Here is a 22,105-nt window from a genome sequence, read left to right as displayed (position 1 = left end):
CATTTGACGTCACAAGCGACACGGCTGTCTGTCCTTGGAGTCTGGGTGAAAATGGGGTATTGGGAGATACCGGAGGGAACCGACTGTGTGAAGAAGACATGGCTGACAACGCGAGTTGGGGCAGCACTGGGTGGGTGAGAGAATAATGCTGGATTGTATTTAGGATAAGAAGGGAAATATGGTTATTGTCACCCTTAAATAAGGGCAGTATAATGATGAATTAAAGTTTCCCTTTCAATATGCAATGCCACAATATTCGTATAAAATAAGTCCAATAATTTTTAAAGTGTACGCTCTAAATGTACAAAGCGCTAATTAGAATTCATGGGATATTTTTTAACAGCTTAACTACTGTGGCATTGCACTAAATCATTTTCACTATCTTGTATTTATTTAAAAAACAATACAAAAACAACAATACATGCAATATATCCACCTGAAACGTTATAATATCACATTTAGTATCCATTGTTCAAAAAAAAAATACAAATCTAGGATTTTAGTCCCATGATGTATAATAAATAGTAATTGAAAATGTAAAATATGAAAATAATTGTCACTTTGCACCGTCTTGTACTTTGTTTAGATAATAAGCTGAAGTAAAAATATAAAAAGTAAAAACAAAATGTTGTTTGCTACTAGTTGGTCATTATTACAATGATGATACTTTGATAGCTATAAGAGCATGAAGCCAAACCACCTATTTTCATTTTAGGACTACAACTTTCAAGAGGTGCTTGAGGTGGGCTCTTTTTAGAGTTGCATGACATCCAATAATAGGACCATGCTTTGGTGGTTTACTACTATTATCTAGAACAGTCTGTAGCTCAGCTCCACTGTCAGGTGCAAGCCAGAAAGGGTGGATTTATTGTTACTACTATTATCTGGTAGCTGGGTGGTCACAAACACTTATTTTAACTAGCAGGATTGCCTCTTTAAAATAAGAAGTCGCTAATTCCTCTTTATTATTGAAATGAGGGATCCCAGTCCCATCTAAGCAGAGAATATGAGGAGTTATTTTGTTTAGTTACTCTATTTATTTAGAAAAAATCTTCTTATTGCTTGTAAGCAAAGAGGGGAGTTTCCTCTTTGAAATGAGGAGTTCCTCGTACCAAACAGAGGAGACAAGGTCTCTGATAGATCTCTCATGTGACTAGTTTTGCAGATAATTTAAATTTTTACAACAACCACCTGCATCTTAGAGGGACATGCAACCGCTCAATTGGAAGAACATCCTTCTTTTAGCAGAGTGGTCCCTTGTCCCTCTTAGTGGCGCGAGGGTTGAGATATCGATGCTTTAAGAGTTTCACCTCCATGCCATGAGCAGTGTGATGTCGTATTACAACAGACACAAGAGTATGAGGAATTTGGAAGGGTCACTAGAGAACAAAGAAGTGGTTGAATCTGTAGCATGTCAGGGAGATATCCTCAAAACCTAAGAACCACCTAGAAAGTCTCAGTGCGGTCCTCTTTACCCAAGAGGACCATGTTTTTATTTTATTTATGTTTTCTTTATTTTGTTCTTTTGGATTTTTGAAAACGTGAAAGGGCCATTATAGTGTGGGGTGGGGGGGGGGGAATTATGCTCTTGTTTGTTAAAGCATGTACATTTTATCACTATCCTACAAATCTATGGGTTATGTACTAAGCACAGAAGCAAGCCCCTCCTGTGCAAGTTAAGAAGCAATGGTCATATGTTTGTTTGGGTTGATTTACAGGAAACGTAAGAGCAGGGCACAGTGCTGCATGAGGTTATCCTTGTGAAGTGATAACTGGTCTAACATAGAAATTCCAGCCTCCAAGTTTGGCATAAAAGACCTTTATTTTTCACATAGGGTCCAGAGCAAGAAATACAACGTTTCAGGCCCTTAGTCATGTATATGATAACTAGGTTATGTGATAACTGGTGGCAGTGGATTTACTTTGCTGCCCACTCGCCATGAAGACAGGGTCTCTTGTTGAGAATCTTGTCTGACCGTATTTTAGTACACGGGGGGGCTTATGTTTTTAATCCCCACAAAGGGGTTAAACACACAGTTAAAGTATAATTTGGGAGCTCCCAGTGGAAACTGCAGAGGAGCCAATCCGCAGTGTTAGTTGCACAGCTGGGTCATGAGACTAGCCATGCTGATTGGGTCAATGGCAATTTCCGCTCAGGACCAGCAATTTTCTGCTGATGGGGTTAAACACATAGATTTGCAGGACCAACAGTGATAAAATGACATGCTCTAACAAATGAGAGAATGCAATTATTTCACTATTATTGCCCTTTAAGTAAAATCAATTGTATACAAATAGTTGAGATAAGTGTGCTTATCTAAAGCTGTCCACCTTAAACAGAAGAAAATGCAAACCTTGAAAATCCACCCTTCAAATATTTAGTAATATTATTGATGTTACACATCCTCCCGCCTGCGATACCATCTAGGAAGCGTCTTTAGCTACAATACAGCCAAAATGCTAGGACGTTCTATATGTCCTAAGGGTGCTAAAGCCAAGTGCAGTTAGGGTGGCATAGAATGTCCTAAGAGCGAGAAGGGGTTAAAGGAAAAAGTATCTATGTAAACAGAATAATTTAAGGGGTCTGGAAAAAAAAAGATTTATAAAATGAAGCTAAAATGATCCACTTTGCACAAAAAAAAGCATCCTTCCTCCTGAAAGCTCCATAATATGAAGCCATACCCAAGAGACAACAGTGCATTTGGCACTTTCAAACAGAACAATGTGGTTTATGATTTATGTATATTTCTTTAGCTTATAAAAAATATTTTTTCAATAGATCCTTTCCATCTCCATGGAGTAGAACGCACCATGTAGAGGTGTTTTTTTTTGTTGTTTTTTTTTTAAATCTTTATTACTTTTAACAAATATACAGCAAAAATAGTTTAAAAAAATGAAGAAATCAAATACAGCATTATATATGCACTGAGACACTAAAAGTTAAACAGCATACGGCTCCCAGGTTAAAATGACATATTTTAAACATTGTTTAACTGTTAATTATTCCAGTGATTATTAAATACGTTCTTACCAAAGCCATTCTCCTTTTTCCTGTAAGTCTTTAAATTATTTTAAATGTATTCATCCTATAAACAAAGATTTCTGTTTTTAACTGTAGGGCCTAAATAAAAGGGGACCGACATTGCAAACACATATGCAATCTATTTAGATGATCAAACATGTAAAACTTAAAGTGATGGTAAAACCAAGCGTAAAACAAACGCTAAGATTTATCATCACTAAAAATAAACTGCTTCAGTCATTGTTTCGTAAAAAACTATGTTAAACTCACCCTATCTATATGAAAAGTAGATCACTAACTCCGCGGCTCCGGCTGCCCACGGCACAGTGCTTTCTTTAATGAGGTGACGTTTCCACCTCTAGACCAATAGCCGTTCGTTTCAACTGACATCCTAGCCACGGCTATTGGTCTAGAGGTGGAAATGTCACCTCATAGGAGAAACCGCTGTGCCATGGGCAGCCGGAGCCGCAGAGTTAGCAATCTATTTTCTTATAGATACGGCAAGTTTAACATCATTTTTTTATGAAACAATGACTGAAGCTAATGCTTATTTTTAGTGATGGTAAATCCTAGCGTTTGTTATACGCTGGGATTTACCATCACTTTAAATTTAAAATCCCAGTACTGCGGTCTTAATAAACGTTGTCTGCTGTAACTAGCTTTTACACTTGTATTTTTTATAGTTCTTTCTTAGAAAAAATAAATATCCTCAAGGGGGCTTAGATATAAACCAAGATTTTGGAACAGTTTTGAGAAAATCAAAATGCGTGCATCACTAATTGACTTGCCTATGCTCACACACTGTCATCTAAAAGGGGCAGTAAACACCCTGAGATTTTAACATTAAATGCTTAGTTATGCATAGTAAAACAACTTTGCAATATACTTTCATTATTTATGTTTTGTCCCCTTTAATGTAATTTAGCTGCACCCCCCACACACCTCAAAACTGTAAAGGCTCAAGTCAAACCCTGCTACATATTGTTCCCTAATTAGCCGTAGCTCATAACAACTGCAAAACAATGTACTTTATACTAAGATGATGACACTGGCTAGCCTTGTCTGCAGACTCAAGCCTGGATGATTGTCTACTCCAAATAAGACAAATGGTAGGTGGGATTTGACTATTTAAAAACTATTGCAGCAAGCAGGCTGTTTGTTTTTAACAAATTTACGTTTTGACTGATATGTTATTCTATAGCAAGATCTTCCATGTAAAAAACTCTTATGAATTTTTGTTTTACTGTATTTTCCAGGTCTGGTTGGTTCTGCATACCATATTGTCGCATTTCAGCCCAACACAGCGTTGCAGGGACTTCAGAGAGCTGCTACAGGGACCATAACTATGGGTAAGTATTCCTGTCAGTATTTGCTGTTAAATGTGTTATCTTGGTGCATAATAATCACACAACAGTGATGAATGTTTTCATAATATTTTATTTCTTGTTTTCCCGTATTTTCCGCGTAATCCTTTGTTTGTTTTCAGCTACTCTTGGTGCAATCTTTGGGATTTCCACCTGTCTTAGTGCCCAGATTCGCGAGAAGCCAGATGATGCTTTTAATTATTTTGTAGGAGGGTGTGCTTCAGGCATCTTCCTAGGTGTCAAAAGTGAGTATTTGTAATGGCACTCATATGTATATGCTGAGCAAGCAGAACTAAAGACTTCTGGTCAGGATTCATTCACTAGAAATTCTACAGTAAAGCTTCTGCTAACAGCATTTTATTAAGCATTTTTTTTCTTTAAGGATTAAATACATAGTTAAAATTATACTCCCATTCTGCTACAGATGATGATACAGCCAGACATTGGAGGATATGCTTGTATGCCGCCTCCTGATTTGCTTACCAGCTGTATCCTTATTTGGAGTGCAACAGGAGCACAACTTTGTCTATGTATTTAACCCTTTTGGAAGAGCTAAACACATAGTAGAAGAAAGGAACAGAGCATTTTATTTTTTACCCACGAATATCCCTTTAATACAGGAGACTAATAGCATGTATAGACTTAGCTGGATTAAGCTGCATTAATTGGAGTCTTTAATTTTTTAATGTTTAGCACATTTTAGTAATTTTTTTTTTTTTTAACTTTTAAGACTTAAAACTGTAATTTTGTTAGGAAAGTGTTATTTTGTAGACCAGGGACACACCTCTTGAAAAGGCCAAGAAATGTAGTTTATTTTCTACTGTAGCCATTTAGGGACTTTTAAATAACCACCTGCCCTGATCAAAAAATCCCTGTGTAGCATGTTGCAGGTTCCACCCAATCTCTCTAGGTGCAGTAGATAAAACTACAGTATTTCACTTTTTTTTTCTTTTCATCTGCACATAAAAAAATGTTATGAGGGATGAAATTGAAATGTCAATCTAATTGTTTTTATTGCAGCCCACAACTACATGACCGGGACAACTGCCTGCCTTGCCCTGGGGACAATTGCAGCCCTCACCAAGATTGGGAAGAAGGAAGGCTGGGTCTTAATTCCATCTGAACCCAAATTATGACCTCACTTGACCACTCTGCTTCCTGTAAAATAATTGCTCTTATTAAACTAAAACCTATGCTTATGGATTTCTGTATACAATATTGTACTGAAGAGTATTTGTTATAAGTAATACAGTGATGTTGTAAAACACTTTCTTAGATGCCTTCATCTTTGTAAGTGGTTTGATTGTGTGTGTGCGCTTGCATATTGAGTAGGTGAGACATAATTATTTGGTTAAAAGGGCATGAGAGGTACATACGATGCTTGTGTAATAGCTAAGGATGGAAAATGTGATTCAGATTAAAATATTCATAAACTATAGGGCTGCTGTTGTAGGTATTAGTTTATAAATCAGAGGTTATGGACACTACCGGAGTCTTGTTACGTTGTGCCTTTATCCAAAGGAGCCGCCAGTACCTGTAGAAAACAAGATTTTTTTATTAAAGTGACAGTAAAGTCCAAATTAAACTTTCATGATTCAGATAGGCCATGCAATTTCAAACAACTTTCCAATTTACTTTTATCATCAAATTTGCTTTATCTTGGTATTCTTTGTTGTAAGCTCATAGTAGGCTCATGCTAATTTCTAAGAACTCGAAGTCCGCCTCTTATCTCAGGGGGATTCTGACAGGTTTTTATAGCTATAGGGCATTAGTTCATGTTTACCATATAACATTGTGCTCACGCCTGTGGAGTTACCTAGAAGTCAGCACTGATTGGCTAAAATGCAAGTCTGTCAAAAGAACTGAAATAAGGGGGCAGGCTGCAGAAGCTTAGATACAACGTAATCACAGAGCTAAAAAGTGTATTAATATATGTTGGTTATGTAAAACTGGGGTATGGGTAATAAAGCGATTACCTATCTTTATTAAAAAAAAAAAAAAAAAAAAAACACATTCTGAAGTAGACTTTCCCTTAAATCTTTGTCAAAAACATAAAATTCATTAGGACAGTTTCCTGAGACTGTCCTAATTATTGCAGTCAGGAGATCACACTTACATTTAGCATTACCAAACTTACTTGATATGTAATCAGCTCACCCTACATTAGAAAACCAGCACTTAATCTCCATTCATATCACCCCTTTATGTTTATTTTTTACATCAATGCAGAACTGACTGATCCTCGCCTGATAAGTTGTAAAGATCCAAACCAACACTCTGATTACACAGCTACCCATTACCTTTCTACTTTTGCATTCCTGTAGTTAATTCTCTCTGCCTCTTTCTTTTTTTCCTCGATCCACCGTGTGAGGAGAGCTTGGTACTCACTTTCAACGTGACTCAGATGATGCTGTAATGTTACAATCTCTTCTTTCATTTGTTGTGAGTCATGGCAGGACACACTTAATTATACAAAACAGTCGTTTTTAGGGAGAAGACATAACTGGTGAATATTACAAAACAATAGGCTATAATTCCTAAGAGATTTCTCTAGTGGATATTTAATTTTTATGTTCTGTAGAACAGTTTTATACCATGGGCACCCAATCTACTTTGTATAAAGGGACAGTTGCTAGTGGGCCACATTATATTATACTCCTACATGGTTAATATAACACATGGCTAAGTTTTATATTATACTCACATTTTTAATATAGGAATTTAATTATTGTAAATTAACTACTACTGAAATTAAGAAATTGGGGTACAAATGCTTAAAGGGACATTTAACACTAAATAAATGCTAGATAGAATGATGCATTCAAAGAAAAGATTAGTCTGAGAACATGTAGATGTATTTTTTAAAGTCTTAGCTGTTTTAAATAGTGACAATAAGTGTACAGTTTCAGTGTTTCTAGAACAATGGGAGCTGCCGTCTTGTAACTTAGGTTACCTTCTCTGCTGTGACCAGTTAGGGACAGTTCTAAATAGGTCAGTAGCGTGTACAGCCAATGGCTGTGTAATAACAGGAGCTGAAAAGCTCAAATTCAGAATGGATTTCCAGGAAAAGGGGACAAAATAAATAATGAAAGTTGATCAGGCACAGTCACTATTTCCCTCATCGGCTCAAGGAAGATGAAGTATCACCTGTTTACACACCCAAGGCAACAAAATCTCTCATTCATGTGGTTTGCCAGGTCATATACTCACCAGTCGGAGATATTGTGAAGTGCTCTTTGACTAACAGATCTGTCACACATTGAAGGTTCTTCTGACTGTTTCAAAGATGAAAAAAAGTAGTTATAAGTGATACTAAAATGTAAACCATTTGTCTGCTAGACAGTACAGAAACATACTGATGCATGGACAACAGAAAATGTACTAAATGTTTCTTATTTGATGTCATATTTCAAATAGTATCCAAGGTAGTTTTATAAGTCCAAGTGTCTATGCAGTATTTGTCACCACATAATTTCAATTCTCAAGACTTTCCCTTTTCTCCACCTACCTTTGTGGAATCTTTTTTGTCTTCTGTACTCTCTCTCCCTTGTCTTATCTGTGTATCCTCATATTTCTCCCCCAGTAATTGAGCATCTGTGAGAAAGATTTGTGATTATCGTCTTACATAATTATTCTGATGTACAAGTTTCATAGCTAGGTGTGTACTAATGATGTATTGTTCCTTGAAGTAACAGATTAATACAATATAGATATAAAACTGGAGCAATAATATAACCTTCAACTAAACTAAAATGACATCATTTTTTTCTTTTTAAAGGAGGACGAAAATTTAGGTGTTTGAAGATTTTAAAGAGCTTTTCTTGAAAAAAAAAATCCTTTACAATAAGTATGTAACCCAAAAAACACACCTTATTTTGTGTAAAATTGTGCCTTTTCCGACGCTCCCTAGAGAGGTCAAAAAGCCAAATATGTTACCTAGGTTACCAAAATGCTGCAATTTGCTTCAATCAGCTAATTTGATTTGCAGAATTTGATTTTGGCCTTTCTGAGGCACATAGAACAAACACCATTTTACACAAAAAGTTCTTTAAAAGGTACGTAAAACCTAAAATTTTTCTTTTTTTTTCAGATAGAGCATACAATTTAACAACTTTCCAATTCACTTCTATTATTAACATGTAAATGTTCTTTTGTTATCCTTTGTTGAAAAGCAGGAAGATAAGTTCAGGAGTGCATGTCTGCAGTACTATATAGCAGCAGTCTTGCAACAATGTTAACCATCTAGTGCTCTTTCTAATGTATATCTAGATCTCTTCAACAAAGAATAAGAAAAGAACAAAACAAATTTGATAATGGAAGTAAATTGCAAACTTTTTAAAAATTGTATTTATCTGAAACATGAAAAAAAAAAAAAAAAAAAAAAGGATTGGGGTTTTGTATCCCTTTAATGCCCTTTTAACAACATATACGGATTTCTGCAGCACATTACCAGTACAGCACTATTTTGTAGAGAGTTTATAAGTAGTTGGCTTCAATATTTTACTATTTTTAAATTTGTAAAACATGAATATATCCAGATTTTGACAAAAAGTAATGCATGATATAAAAAAAATATATAAATAAAGATACGAGTTGGGAGGTGATGTTTCAAAATGCAAAAGGATTGTTTGATGATTTGGGGCAGACTCAGTGGTAGGATTCAGCCAGTTCTCAGTTCTTAAAGTGATGGTAAATCCAAGTGTATTACAAACGCTAGGATTTAACATCACTAAAAATAAAGTGGAGTTTAAAGGGACACTGTACCCAAAAAATTTCTTTCGTGATTCAGATTGAGCATGACATTTTAAGCAACTTTCTAATTTACTCCTATTATCAAATTTTCTTCATTCTCTTGGTATCTTTATTTGAAATGCAAGAATGTAAGTTTAGATGCCGGCCCATTTTTGGTGAACAACCTGGGTTGTCCTTGCTGATTGATGGATAAATTCATCCACCAATAAAAAAGTGCTGTCCAGAGTACTGAAACCAAAAAAAAGCTTAGATGCCTTCTTTTTCAAATAATGATAGCAAAAGAATGAAGAAAAATTAATAGGAGTAAATTAGAAAGTTGCTTAAAATTACATGCTCTTTCTGAATTACAAAAGAAAAAAATTGGGTACAGTGTCCCTTTAAGTGAACTATGTAAAAAAGGGTGCTAAACTCACTATTTCTGTGGCGTTGCACATCGCTAAAGTCAGCGGCTCCAGCCGCCAACATCACTTTAGTCTCCTTCAATGAGGTGATGTTTGCACCTCTAAACCAATAGCCGTGCTTGTCAACTGACAGTGTTGTGTATGCAAGCACGGCTATTGGTTTAGAGCTGCAAGCGGCACCTCATTTGTAGAAGACCGATGTACCGTGGGCAAACAGAGCCGCTGATTTTAGCGATGTGTGGCGGCACAGTCAGGGTGAGTTAAGCACCCTTTTTTTACATATTTGATTAAACTCCACTTTATTTTTAATGATGGTAAATCCGAGCGTTTGTTAAATGCTTGGATTTACCATCACTTTAAGAACCTGTTCCTAAAATTCTGAAAGTGTAAAGAGCCTGTTCCTAAAATGTAGGAAGTGTAAAGTTTTTTTTTTTATTATGATTATTATTATAGATAAGTTAGAGGACCTGTTGCTAAAATTTTGGAATCTCACCACTTTGATTAGGTGCGTGCAAGTCCCAGGACTTGCTGGTGGAGCAAAAATAAGCCCTAACCTTTTAAGGAAGAGCACCCCCCCCCTTTGTTATTTAACCAAACGCCAAAGCTGACAAGTATAATGTACCAGTTTGATATAAAATTTGATTTTGTCACTGTATTTTATAACCTGCTTTAAATAGTAAAAAAGTGTAATATAATAAAAACCAGAAGCTATTGCACATCAGTTACTTAAAATAACAGGCGCCTGAGCAGGGCATGATTGGCCCTGACCTGCAGAGCAGGGTTGGCCGTACATCATGCACAAATAATAATGCTGGTGACTGAATGGGGATGTGGGCTGAAACACCTGAATTTCAACCCTTGAAATGTTTAGCAACATATTAGAACATATTAAGAAAACAGAATTTGTAACAGCTATCTGTAAATAAAAGGAGGGTTTAGTTAATTTATATATTGTAGCAGGTTTATTTGAGGTCACTTTCTGTGATATTAAATATTCAGGTTAGTGCACACTATAAAATATTTTTCAAGGTTTTGTAATCTATTGGTTGCAATGGGGACACTGCACTTGCTAGTTGTACAAAAAAGCATTGATAACAAAAAGTTATTTTTGCCTTTATTAACCCCTTAATGACCGGACCATTTTTCAAGTTTCTTACCCTTAATGACAATGGCTATTTTTACATTTCTGCAGTGTTTGTGTTTAGCTGTAATTTTCCTCTTACTCATTTACTGTACCCACACATATTATATACCGTTTTTCTCGCCATTAAATGGACTTTCTAAAGATACCATTATTTTCATCATATCTTATAATTTACTATAAAAAAAATTATAAAATATGAGGAAAAAAATGAAAAAAAAACACACTTTTTCTAACTTTGACCCCAAAAATCTGTTACACATCTATGACCACCAAAAAACACCCATTCTAAATAGTTTCTAAATTTTGTCCTGAGTTTAGAAATACCCAATGTTTACATGATCTTTGCTTTTTTTGCAAGTTATAGGGCAATAAATACAAGTAGCACTTTGCTATTTCCAAACCACTTTTTTTCAAAATTAGCGCTAGTTACATTGGAACACTGATATCTGTCCGGAATCTCTGAATATCCCTTGACATGTATATATTTTTTTTAGAAGACAACCCAAAGTATTGATTTATGCCCATTTTGGTATATTTCATGCCACCATGTCACTGCCAAATGCGAGCAAATAAAAAAAATCGTTCACTTTTTCACAAATTTTGTCACAAACTTTAGGTTTCTCACTGAACGTATTTACAAACAGTTTGTGCAATTATGGCACAAATGGTTGTAAATGCTTCTCTGGGATCCTCTTTGTTCAGAAATAGCAGACATATATGGCTTTGGCATTGCTTTTTGGTAATTAGAAGGCCACTAAATGCCGCTGTGCACCACACGTGTATTATACCCAGCAGTGAAGGGGTTAATTAGGGAACTTGTAGGGTTAATTTTAGCTTTAGTGTAGTGTAGTAGACAACCCAAAGTATTGATCTTGACCCATTTTGGTATATTTCATGCCACCATTTCACCGCCAAATGCGAGCAAATAAAAAAAAAAAGTTAAATTTTTCACAATTTTAGGTTTCTCACTGAAATTATTTACAAACAGCTTGTGCAATTATGTCACAAATGGTTGTAAATGCTTCTCTGGGATCTCCTTTGTTCAGAAATAGCAGACATATATGGCTTTGGCGTTGCTTTTTGGCAATTAGGAGGCCACTAAATGCTGCTGAGCACCACACTTGTATTATGCCCAGCAGTTAAGAGGTTAATTAGGTAGCTTGTAGAGAGCTTGCAGGGTTAATTTTAGCTTTAGTGTAGAGATCAGCCTCCCACTTGACACATCCCACCCCCTGATCCCTCCCAAACAGCTCTCTTCCCTCCCCCACCCCACAATTGTCCCCGCCATCTTAAGTACTGGCAGAAAGTCTGCCAGTACTAAAATAAAAGGTGTTTTTTTATTTTTTTTATTTATTTTTTAATTATTCATCTGTGATGGACCCCTGCCTTAGCCCCCAACCTCCCTGATCCCCCCCAAACAGCTCTCTAACCCTCCCAGCCTACCTATTTGCCACCATATTGGGTACTGGCAGCTGTCTGCCAGTACCCAGTTTTCCCCAAAAAAGAAAGGTTGTTTTTTTTTTTTCTTTCTTTTTCTTAAACAGTGGTTTTCTGTAGTGTAGCTGCCCCCCCCCCCACCTAACCCCATCCCCCTACCCTAGCAGATCCTATTATTTAAAAAAAAAAAAAAAAAAGTTTTCTGTCCCCCTCTCTCTTCTCTAGTCATTGGTGGTAGTGGTTGCTGCGCGCGCATGCACGCACACACACACACACACGCACTCGCGCGTGCCCGCAGGCCCCCCCCTCCGCACGCTCCCAGCATCCGGCGTGCACAAAGCACTTGATGGAACCGGATGCCGGGGAGCGATGGGCCGCCCACCCGCCTCTCTGCATCGGATGCTTTTTAAAGGGTATTGCAGGATGCCTCAATATCAAGGCATCACTGCAATACCCTGAGAGCTGCTGGAAGCGATTGCGATCGATTCCAGCACTCTCTTAGACAACCGACGTACCAGGTACGTCCATTGTCACTAACTGTCAGTTTTTGCAGGACGTACCTGGTACGGCAGTTGTCATTAAGGGGTTAAAGGGACAGTCAACTCAAAAAATGTTATTGTTTAAAAAGATAGCTAATCCCTTTATTACCCATTCCCCAGTTTTGCATAACCAACACAGTTATATTAATACACTTTTTACCTCTGTGATTACCTTGTATCTAAGCCTCTTAGACAGCCGCCTGATCATATGACTTATTTATTATCTATTGACCTGAATTTTAGTTGTGTTGTGCAGAACCCACGGGCGTGAGCACAATGTTAGCTATATGCCCCACATGAACTAGCAGTCTCCTGTTGTGAAAAGCAAAAAAGAAAGCATGTGATTAAGAGGCGGTCTGTAGTGGCTTACAAACAGGCAGAAATTTAGAGGTTTAAAAGTTTTAATAAAGTATATTATTAATTACAATTTAGGTTGTACAAAGCTGGGCAATGGGTAGTAAAGACGTTTTCTAACTTTTTAAACAATAATTTTAGTGTTGACTGTCCCTTTAATAATACATTATTATGGACATGATTATCATGGTAATACATTATGAGAAACAACATTATCAACATTTCCTTAAAATGTAAGATCTAAAAACAATTATAAAAGTATTGTATTATATCCAATCATTATACAAATTGTAACACTGGGCAAGAACATGTAATGAGTTGTTTTAGACACTAGAGGGAGCCCTTACACTTCATTATCAGCAAACCTATAATATCTATGGCAGGCTCAGCAACAATCATTTATTAGTGATGTGCCAACTATGGGCTAGATTATGAGTGGCACAATAACTGTTGCACACAAGCAAAAAGTGGTTTATTGCGCCTCTTTGTGAGCATCGGAAATAGCACGCATGTTAAAAGTAAACAAGTTTGCTTGAGCGCAATTGAATTTAACGTGTGTCGGGATAGCATGACTTCCGAGCTCTGGTCAACTAAAAAGTTGCACCTCAAAAATACATTTAAAAGTACAGTTACACTCATAACACTATCTAATAAAAATTATTTTCAAAAATTGCAAAGAAAAATGTATAAAAAGCTCAAAGATATGAGTGCATGCAAAGGGCTTTAACAGAGATACATACATACATACACATGACTAAATATGTATATATATATATATATATATATATATATATATATATATATATATATATATATATATATATATATATATATATATATATATATATATATATATATATATATATATATATATATATGAAAAAAATGGTTGGGGAAAGGGAAAGGGGATAAATTCGGATGGCGCCACACTCTGGAATAAAGCTCAATATGTAATTGAAAATATGGCTGTGATGAAGATAATAATATATATAACGATGTTTCGATTCAATGAAACATAAGTAGTATATGTATACTAGTGATAATTATAATACTGTTGTTATTGGTAATGCCACAGGATTACTAAAATAAAATAAATTAAAATAAAGATAGTGTGTCATATGGTTACACACAATACTGACCCATGTATAGCTAATAGTGTGAATAAACAATCACATTGCCGTTATATTAATAATGCTCAGGGTCTCAAAATGTAAGAAACAATATTAGTAGTACAAAAAATTCGTAAATTGGGGTCACAGTAGACAATGTTACTAAAAAATAAAATATTAATTACAAATTCTGAATAAGAAATAAATACAGAGTAAAAAAGGATCACCTAATATCGTAATAACCTGATATTGGATACACAATAAAAATGATATGTGTTGAACGTCCTAATTGACAAAATAAAACTACTATGAGTGAGTGATATTATAGTCCATATCAAATGTGCAGTACTTCAACTTGATAATGCTTCAATCCACAACGTTCCCGTTGGGAGCTTACTTACACTCCTTCACCTCAATCTCATGAGGTAAGTGCCGCGTAGTGTACAGATAAGTCTCCTTCCCGGTATCGGCTGTAGGTTTGAGATGTGTTGTCTTTTCAATACTGTTCTCTCCTCTCACCGCTCTTTCCCCACAGTGCATGCAATCATATAAGAAAAAGGACATACAATAGTGCAACACTGTTTCAAAATAACACACTATTTATTAATGTATAACGATGTATGCTTACATCAAGAACCCTCAATATTATGAGGTAAATTAAAACTTAAAACTTTAAAATCCTTTTGCTAGATTGCGGGGGCACGGTGCTGGTCACATATGCACACAGTGCAAACTTAGCATAAGGTAAGACACAATCCTGACGCGTTTCGAAGGGACACAAGCAATTCAGCCCTTCTTCCTCAGAGGTATTACTTCTGAGGAAGAAGGGCTGAATTGCTTGTGTCCCTTCGAAACGCGTCAGGATTGTGTCTTACCTTATGCTAAGTTTGCACTGTGTGCATATGTGACCAGCACCGTGCCCCCGCAATCTAGCAAAAGGATTTTAAAGTTTTAAGTTTTAATTTACCTCATAATATTGAGGGTTCTTGATGTAAGCATACATCGTTATACATTAATAAATAGTGTGTCATTTTGAAACAGTGTTGCACTATTGTATGTCCTTTTTCTTATATGATTGCATGCACTGTGGGGAAAGAGCGGTGAGAGGAGAGAACAGTATTGAAAAGACAACACATCTCAAACCTACAGCCGATACCGGGAAGGAGACTTATCTGTACACTACGCGGCACTTACCTCATGAGATTGAGGTGAAGGAGTGTAAGTAAGCTCCCAACGGGAACGTTGTGGATTGAAGCATTATCAAGTTGAAGTACTGCACATTTGATATGGACTATAATATCACTCACTCATAGTAGTTTTATTTTGTCAATTAGGACGTTCAACACATATCATTTTTATTGTGTATCCAATATCAGGTTATTACGATATTAGGTGATCCTTTTTTACTCTGTATTTATTTCTTATTCAGAATTTGTAATTAATATTTTATTTTTTAGTAACATTGTCTACTGTGACCCCAATTTACGAATTTTTTGTACTACTAATATTGTTTCTTACATTTTGAGACCCTGAGCATTATTAATATAACGGCAATGTGATTGTTTATTCACACTATTAGCTATACATGGGTCAGTATTGTGTGTAACCATATGACACACTATCTTTATTTTAATTTATTTTATTTTAGTAATCCTGTGGCATTACCAATAACAACAGTATTATAATTATCACTAGTATACATATACTACTTATGTTTCATTGAATCGAAACATCGTTATATATATTATTATCTTCATCACAGCCATATTTTCAATTACATATTGAGCTTTATTCCAGAGTGTGGCGCCATCCGAATTTATCCCCTTTCCCTTTCCCCAACCATTTTTTTCATATTTTATCTAACAGGTGAAGAGTACTTGGGGGCACAATTCACACTGGTTAGACATTCGCAGGCAGCCAGCAACACACTCTAGGTTAGAAGTATTGATAGGGCGGTTCTCCAGCGCCATACCTACACCTATATATATATATATATATATATATATATATATATATATATACACAGAGAAAACCCAGCACTCACTTACAAGCTCTCAGCTAAGATTTAAAAGCAAAAATGGAAAGGTTAGTCACCGCATCTGGCCAAATGGGACAAGCTCAGGTACCACGTCAAGGTCCTTTCCAATACCTGAGACCCTAAAACAGCCACACAATGCAAGCTTTCAAATCCAAACAAACTGAAAACAAGGGAAGGGTGCACAGGAATATGTAACCACCCTAGACATATACAAAACACGAAAGGGAACTGCACTCTCATACCGGACCGGGTACACATCCCATGACCCTGCAACATGCTCAGCCCTGGGTGCCACTGGCACTCACAGGAAGCTGTGCTGTCCCCAGAGCCACAAGCAGTTAACCCCAGACAGGTCTGGGTGCAAGAACCATAGGGAAAATTACAAAACAAATTAATACAACACAGAGAAAACCCAGCACTCACTTACAAGCTCTCAGCGCCAGTGGCACCCAGGGCTGAGCATGTTGCAGGGTCATGGGATGTGTACCCGGTCCGGTATGAGAGTGCAGTTCCCTTTCGTGTTTTATATATATATATATATATATATATATATATATATATATATATATATATATATATATATATATATATATATATATATATATATACACAGGTGCGTGTGTATATACATACAGTATGTATATATACCGTATTTGTTTACAGACATATTTACACAAATATATATATATATATATATATATATATATATATATACACACACAGATATATATATAGGAGCCCTTTTGCAGTCAAGTAGCTGAAAACATGTAAAATCATATTTATGCAATATTCATATCTAATAAAGTGTTTAACTGTGTTAATAAATATTTCACATTCCAGTGTTCTTCACATAGGGGAATATGAGAGAGGGCAGAATACCACTCCCATCATAATCTAGCCCTATATACTATACATTTACCAAGCATGCCTGACAATTTCTTTTCAAATGAAGTTTGCTGATTTAGAACTAAAGAATTAATGATAAAGAATACACATCAGACTAGTCCCCTGGCTTTGTGTGATAGATGAGCTGTTAAATAGAGGAAAGTGGGCCTTGAAACACAGATTTTTCTTCCTTTCATGATTCAGACAGAGCACATCATTTTAAAAATAGAATATTTCCAATTTACTTCTATTATCATATTTGCTTTGTTCTCATGGTATGCTTTGTTAAAGGGCAAGTAGGTAGTGTGCACGTGTCTGGAGGACCACATCTTTGCAAACGTATAACAGTAAAAGTTTTCTTAATAAACTGCTGTCATATGATGCTCTTGGCGCATACTTGCTTCTGAGCCAAACTACCTGCTTTTCAAAAAAGGATACAAACAGAACAAGGTCCATTGGAAAACAGAATTAAGAATCATGAAGGAAAAAAATGGGGTTCATATTCATTTAAAGTGAATGTAAAGTTGAATGAGTGCCTGGCGGAGGATCGCAGTCTGTGTTTGCTAAAGAAAAAGGTAAGTATTTAAAAAAAACCAAAAAAAAAAAAAAACCGCTGCAATGTAAAGTTTAATGAATGAAAGTGCCCCTGTTTTTAATAGTATTTTTAAAAACCGGGCGCTCATTCATTCATTAAACTTTACATTCACTTTAAGTTAGATAGCCCCAGCTGTGCAAAAATAAACTTTAAAATACACGCCTGACCTGTCTTTCTGTATAATACATATATGCTTCTGGGTGCCGTTAGTACTTAGTTTCCAAACAGAACAGTCAGGGGGATGTTTGTTCTGCAGAATATGTGTGTATGTGCAGTTTCCACTCATGCACAACCCAGACATTCAATTAACCTAGCGCTTGGGGGAGAATACAAGACAAATAAGTGTGTCTATATTAAATTGAGTTAGAGAGACCGATTTCCCATCAAATAGTTGGAACTTCCTCCAAAAGATTATTAAGAGTTTGAGTGTGTGACGTAGCTTTTCCATAAGTGGGATAACCAGCTAAGTACATATTTGGTAGCATAAAGCCACTTGTTTCCCAACAATACTCTAAAGCAGCATTTTCCAAAACTGATACAGCCCCTGACTATAAGGATTTCCCTACTTGACAACAGGTGGTTCAATCAAAGCAACAGAGTGACTAACACAGTTGTTATTAATCAGAATTTGTGCTGCTGGAGTTATACTGAACTCTACACTATAACGTGTATTGCCAAGTAACAGGCTGGGAAACTCTGCATATTAGCAAAGGTAGAGCTTCAGTTAAAAGCCAAATACTGTGTACACTGTGACTATGGGCTAGATTTATCAACGCTGAGGCGTACAGGGGCGCGTATACGTGCCCCTGTACGCCTCAGCTCGCCTGTGGCGGGGCGAAATTACCCGCAGGTAATTAACATTGCACACGAGCGCAATTTTGCGCTCGTGTGCAATCCAGCCCCCTGCCCGCGCACAGCCAATCACGCGCGGGCAGGAGCTGTCAAGACTCGACCGAGGAGATTGAATTTCGCTACAATAGAGGTGGCGTAGATGTTAGGGAAGCAGCGGTCTGGTGACCGCTGCTTGATAAATACCGGCAAGCAAGTTCTTGAGAGAACTTGCTGCCATAGGGCTTAATAAATCTAGCCCTATATCTCTTAAGGCAAGGGGTACATTTATTAAGCAGCGGATGCTGCAATCTACCCCTGAAGTTTCAGGCTCGCAGGAAACTGAAGTTAATTTTTTTCTTTCGTGATTCAGATAGAGCATGCAATTTTAAGCAACGTTATAATTTACTCCTATTATCAAATTTTCTTCATTCTATTGCTATCTTTATTTGGAAAAAAAAAAAAGACATTAAGCTTTTTTTTAGGTTGAGAACTCTGAACAGCACTTTTTTAATTGGTGGATGAATTTATCCACCAATCAGCAAGGACAACCCAGGTTGTTCACCAAAAATGGTCTGGCATCTAAACTTACATTCTTGCATTTCAAATAAAGATACCAAGAGAATAAAGAAAATTTGATAATAGGAGTAAGTTAGAAAGTTGCTTAAAATGTATTGCTCTATCAGAATCAAGAAATAAAAAAGTTGGGTTCATTGTCCCTTAAGAAGCAGCGGTCGTAAGACCGCTACTTCTTAACTTCTCCGCCACCTTTTAAGGTGGCAGACAGCAATCATGATTGACACCCCCTGTTAGCGGCCGATTGGCCGCGAATGTGCAGGGGGTGGTGGCATTGCACAAGCATTTCACCAGAAATGCTTGTGCAATGTTAAATGCCGACAGCGTATGCTGTTGGCATTTCGCGATGTCGGGCTACCGCAAATCATGTCCGCCCGCCATTTGATAATTCGGCCCCAAAGAATGCACAATGGAAAATGCTTTATTTAATTGAGAATGTCTTAGCAATAATGCTTCTGTCTGCAATAAAGGGAGATTAAACACTAAGAGCCAAATTACGAGTAGAGCGCAAAATTGCGATTTTCCAAGCGTAAAATTTGCGCTCCACTCTAAAGTGGCCTTGCATTTGCATTGCATGGAAGATTTGTGCTCAATAGAGCACGCTTTCATAGGCTCCAATGGGAGCCTCGTTCTTATACCTTCAGAAACGGCATGAGAACTAGTGCAGCAAAGGGGGTAAGTTGGGCAGCAAATGTAAATATAAGTTTAATTTGGACTTTACTATCTCTTTAAAGGGACAGTTCACCCAAAAACTTTCTCCCCTTTAAATTATTCCCAATGATCCTTTTTACCTGCTAGAGTGTATTAAATTGGTTGCAAGTAGCTCCTTTACTCATATTTCAGCATTTGAAATAGCTGATTTAGCTTGTGGTTTCCCAACCTATACTGAAAGTTTTGATACTGGCGTATACGCTATTGACAAGCCTAAGTAAACACAACCAGCAGAAGAGATTACACCCTCAGTGGGGGGCATGGTAGTTAAGTAATAAAATGATAATTTTCCATTGTTCTCTCTATGTATTGAGCTTTGGTGTTCCAGACAAATATAAGATAAGGAAGCAAGTCTGTGTACATGAAAGTGATGACATAATGAGATCAGATATTACCTGAAAGGATTACTTTCTGTTATAATTTTTAAGCTAAACAACTAACATATTAAAGTTAATAAACATTAATTAAAACCTACTGACCTATATTTTCTCCAAAACGAAGTTTCATAACGTTCTAAAAGTTATATCTTTTATTCGCCGATGATGTCACGTTATCCTGCCCACTATTTTCAGCACTGCATGTTCAAAATACTTAAACCAATAACTTTGTGTTTAAAGCGCCATTTTGAAACCTAGGTATTGTAAACGGATTGGTACAGAGTAAAGGATACCCACGGAGTGGGTTTGGAAAACAATTAAATTTGCAGACAAGATTTCTGATATACGGTAGAGATATGTTAATGAAATGCCATTGTAATAGGCTATGATTTCAAAGCACAAAACCAGCTACTTCAGATACACAAATAAACCCGAAAATGCAATTTCTCAAATATTTTATACTCTGCAGTTGGTATAACAAGTCATTTAAAATACATTTATGGAAAAACAATTTTACAGTGTACTGTCCCTTTAAGTATGGAGTTTGCACTTCCATTTCTAACAGGAATTGGAAAGCCCACAGCATTCAGAGTTAAATTGTAGGAAAAGGGTAAAAAAAATAATTTTTACCCAAACAGTATAATGTCCTATTCACCTGGGCTACTTTTACATGGAAAAACACAGAGCTATGTTTTAACTTGGAAAAAGGCATGACTCAAATGGTAATAAAATATAACATTTAGCTAGTACATCCTTGAATAAAAATAATGCATTTTATTGTCCTTAAAAAAATATTCCAATTATTTTTTGGAGAGCTTATTATTTTTAGTTGCAGGTACCGCATAAGAGAGTAATAAGCAAATATTATCAAATATAGAAAGAAGCTAGAGACAATTCTACAAGCTCACTAAAATGTTGCCCATTGAGATGCTAAAGTTTTGCTCAATGTCATGTTAAAATTTAAATGGAAACTAAACAATTGTTTTATGCATATTACATATTGGCACTACACTGAAACAGATCTGCTATTGAAGACAATTGTAAAAAAACATTTTAAATTGTCACTTTTATAGCAAACTGTGCATAGTTTTGCTGTCTAGGGACATACCATTTGGAAAGCCTCTTTTCTACTCTGCCAGGGCCTTTTAGTGACATATATTACTGTATAAATTAGTTACTTTACTATAATGTTCAAGCAATTACTGTGTAGAATGTAGCAGGGTTAAATCTCTGAAGCCTGGAGTATGCACGTTTAATTTCTATCAAGTACTTTACTTTTTAAGTAAAAGACAACACCCTGAACCCACAACCTAAATTTTCCATAATCTGCCTTTTCTTCAGAGGACAAATAGGGAGAGATATAAATTAATAAATTTAGGGAATGTGCCAACAAAACTAACGGATTCCACAAAGCCCTTGCTTGCATACACCCTTTATTGACTGTTTTATATCTTCCCCTAATTGTTCTCAACAGAGATGATAAGGAAGAAAACCTAGGTTCCAATATAGAATGCCCACTCAGTGGGATTGAGAAAACCTACAATATAAAGTGCATTGTGAAGTTTTTTTTCCTACACACATACATTTTATATTACAAGTTTAAACTGTTTGTATGTCCCTTTAAGTAGCACGATTACTGTAACAGTATCTCGCAAATTAATAAATATGCAAGTATTCCAATTAAATGTTTTTATACATTTGTGGTTAAACAGCTAAATGGTGACATAAAGTTGAAAACTAAACATCACATTTATGTTGTTTTTTATTTGTGTGTTTTTTTTTTTACATGATTCCACCAGGCTTCCGTAGTTTCCCAATTGCATTCTGTCCCTTTTCTTCAACTGGCGTCGGATCTGCAGTTTCCAAGTTGATTCCATATCACGTGACCACTTAGCGATTTGCAGTGGAGGATTCACAGCGTAGGAGGCGTTCTAGCGCCGCAAGCGTAGTCCTTTTGTTAGCTCGGTGACATC

The 22,105-nt window shown here is 36.2% G+C and overlaps 2 protein-coding genes across 2 annotated transcripts; one reads left to right on the top strand and one right to left on the bottom strand.

The window, feature by feature from the left end:
* On the top strand, nt 1–5,602 carry NDUFA11 (NADH:ubiquinone oxidoreductase subunit A11). The gene is made up of 4 exons (XM_053703037.1): nt 1–130; nt 4,279–4,371; nt 4,509–4,631; nt 5,407–5,602. Exons 1-4 carry the CDS (start codon nt 52–54, stop codon nt 5,520–5,522), a joined length of 411 nt encoding a protein of 136 aa, XP_053559012.1. The 5' UTR covers nt 1–51; the 3' UTR covers nt 5,523–5,602.
* Nucleotides 4,440–22,049, bottom strand: LOC128649658 (uncharacterized). Its single transcript, XM_053703036.1, has 5 exons — nt 21,919–22,049; nt 7,895–7,980; nt 7,597–7,661; nt 6,687–6,848; nt 4,440–5,920 (listed from the first exon to the last, which is right to left on the bottom strand). Exons 1-5 carry the CDS (start codon nt 22,007–22,009, stop codon nt 5,848–5,850), a joined length of 477 nt encoding a protein of 158 aa, XP_053559011.1. The 5' UTR covers nt 22,010–22,049; the 3' UTR covers nt 4,440–5,847.
* Nucleotides 22,050–22,105: the final 56 nt, after the last annotated feature.

The sequence above is a fragment of the Bombina bombina genome, chromosome 2 (assembly GCF_027579735.1).
Source record: "Bombina bombina isolate aBomBom1 chromosome 2, aBomBom1.pri, whole genome shotgun sequence".
In the NCBI taxonomy this organism is placed as follows: Eukaryota; Metazoa; Chordata; class Amphibia; order Anura; family Bombinatoridae; genus Bombina; species Bombina bombina.
Note: the sequence above shows the minus strand (reverse complement) of the source record. Positions and strands in the feature narration are given on the sequence as shown.

Coding starts and splice junctions, on each gene's coding strand:
- LOC128649658 (XM_053703036.1), bottom strand. CDS start 22,009: ATGGAATCAACTTGGAAACTGCAGATCCGACGCCAGTTGAAGAAAAGG. Junction 7,981..21,918: donor CGGAAGCCTGGTGGAATCAT/GTAAAAAAAAAA, acceptor TCTTTCTCACAG/ATGCTCAATTACTGGGGGAG. Junction 5,921..6,686: donor AGGAATGCAAAAGTAGAAAG/GTAATGGGTAGC, acceptor TGTTTTCTACAG/GTACTGGCGGCTCCTTTGGA.
- NDUFA11 (XM_053703037.1), top strand. CDS start 52: ATGGGGTATTGGGAGATACCGGAGGGAACCGACTGTGTGAAGAAGACA. Junction 131..4,278: donor GCGAGTTGGGGCAGCACTGG/GTGGGTGAGAGA, acceptor TGTATTTTCCAG/GTCTGGTTGGTTCTGCATAC. Junction 4,632..5,406: donor CATCTTCCTAGGTGTCAAAA/GTGAGTATTTGT, acceptor TTTTTATTGCAG/CCCACAACTACATGACCGGG.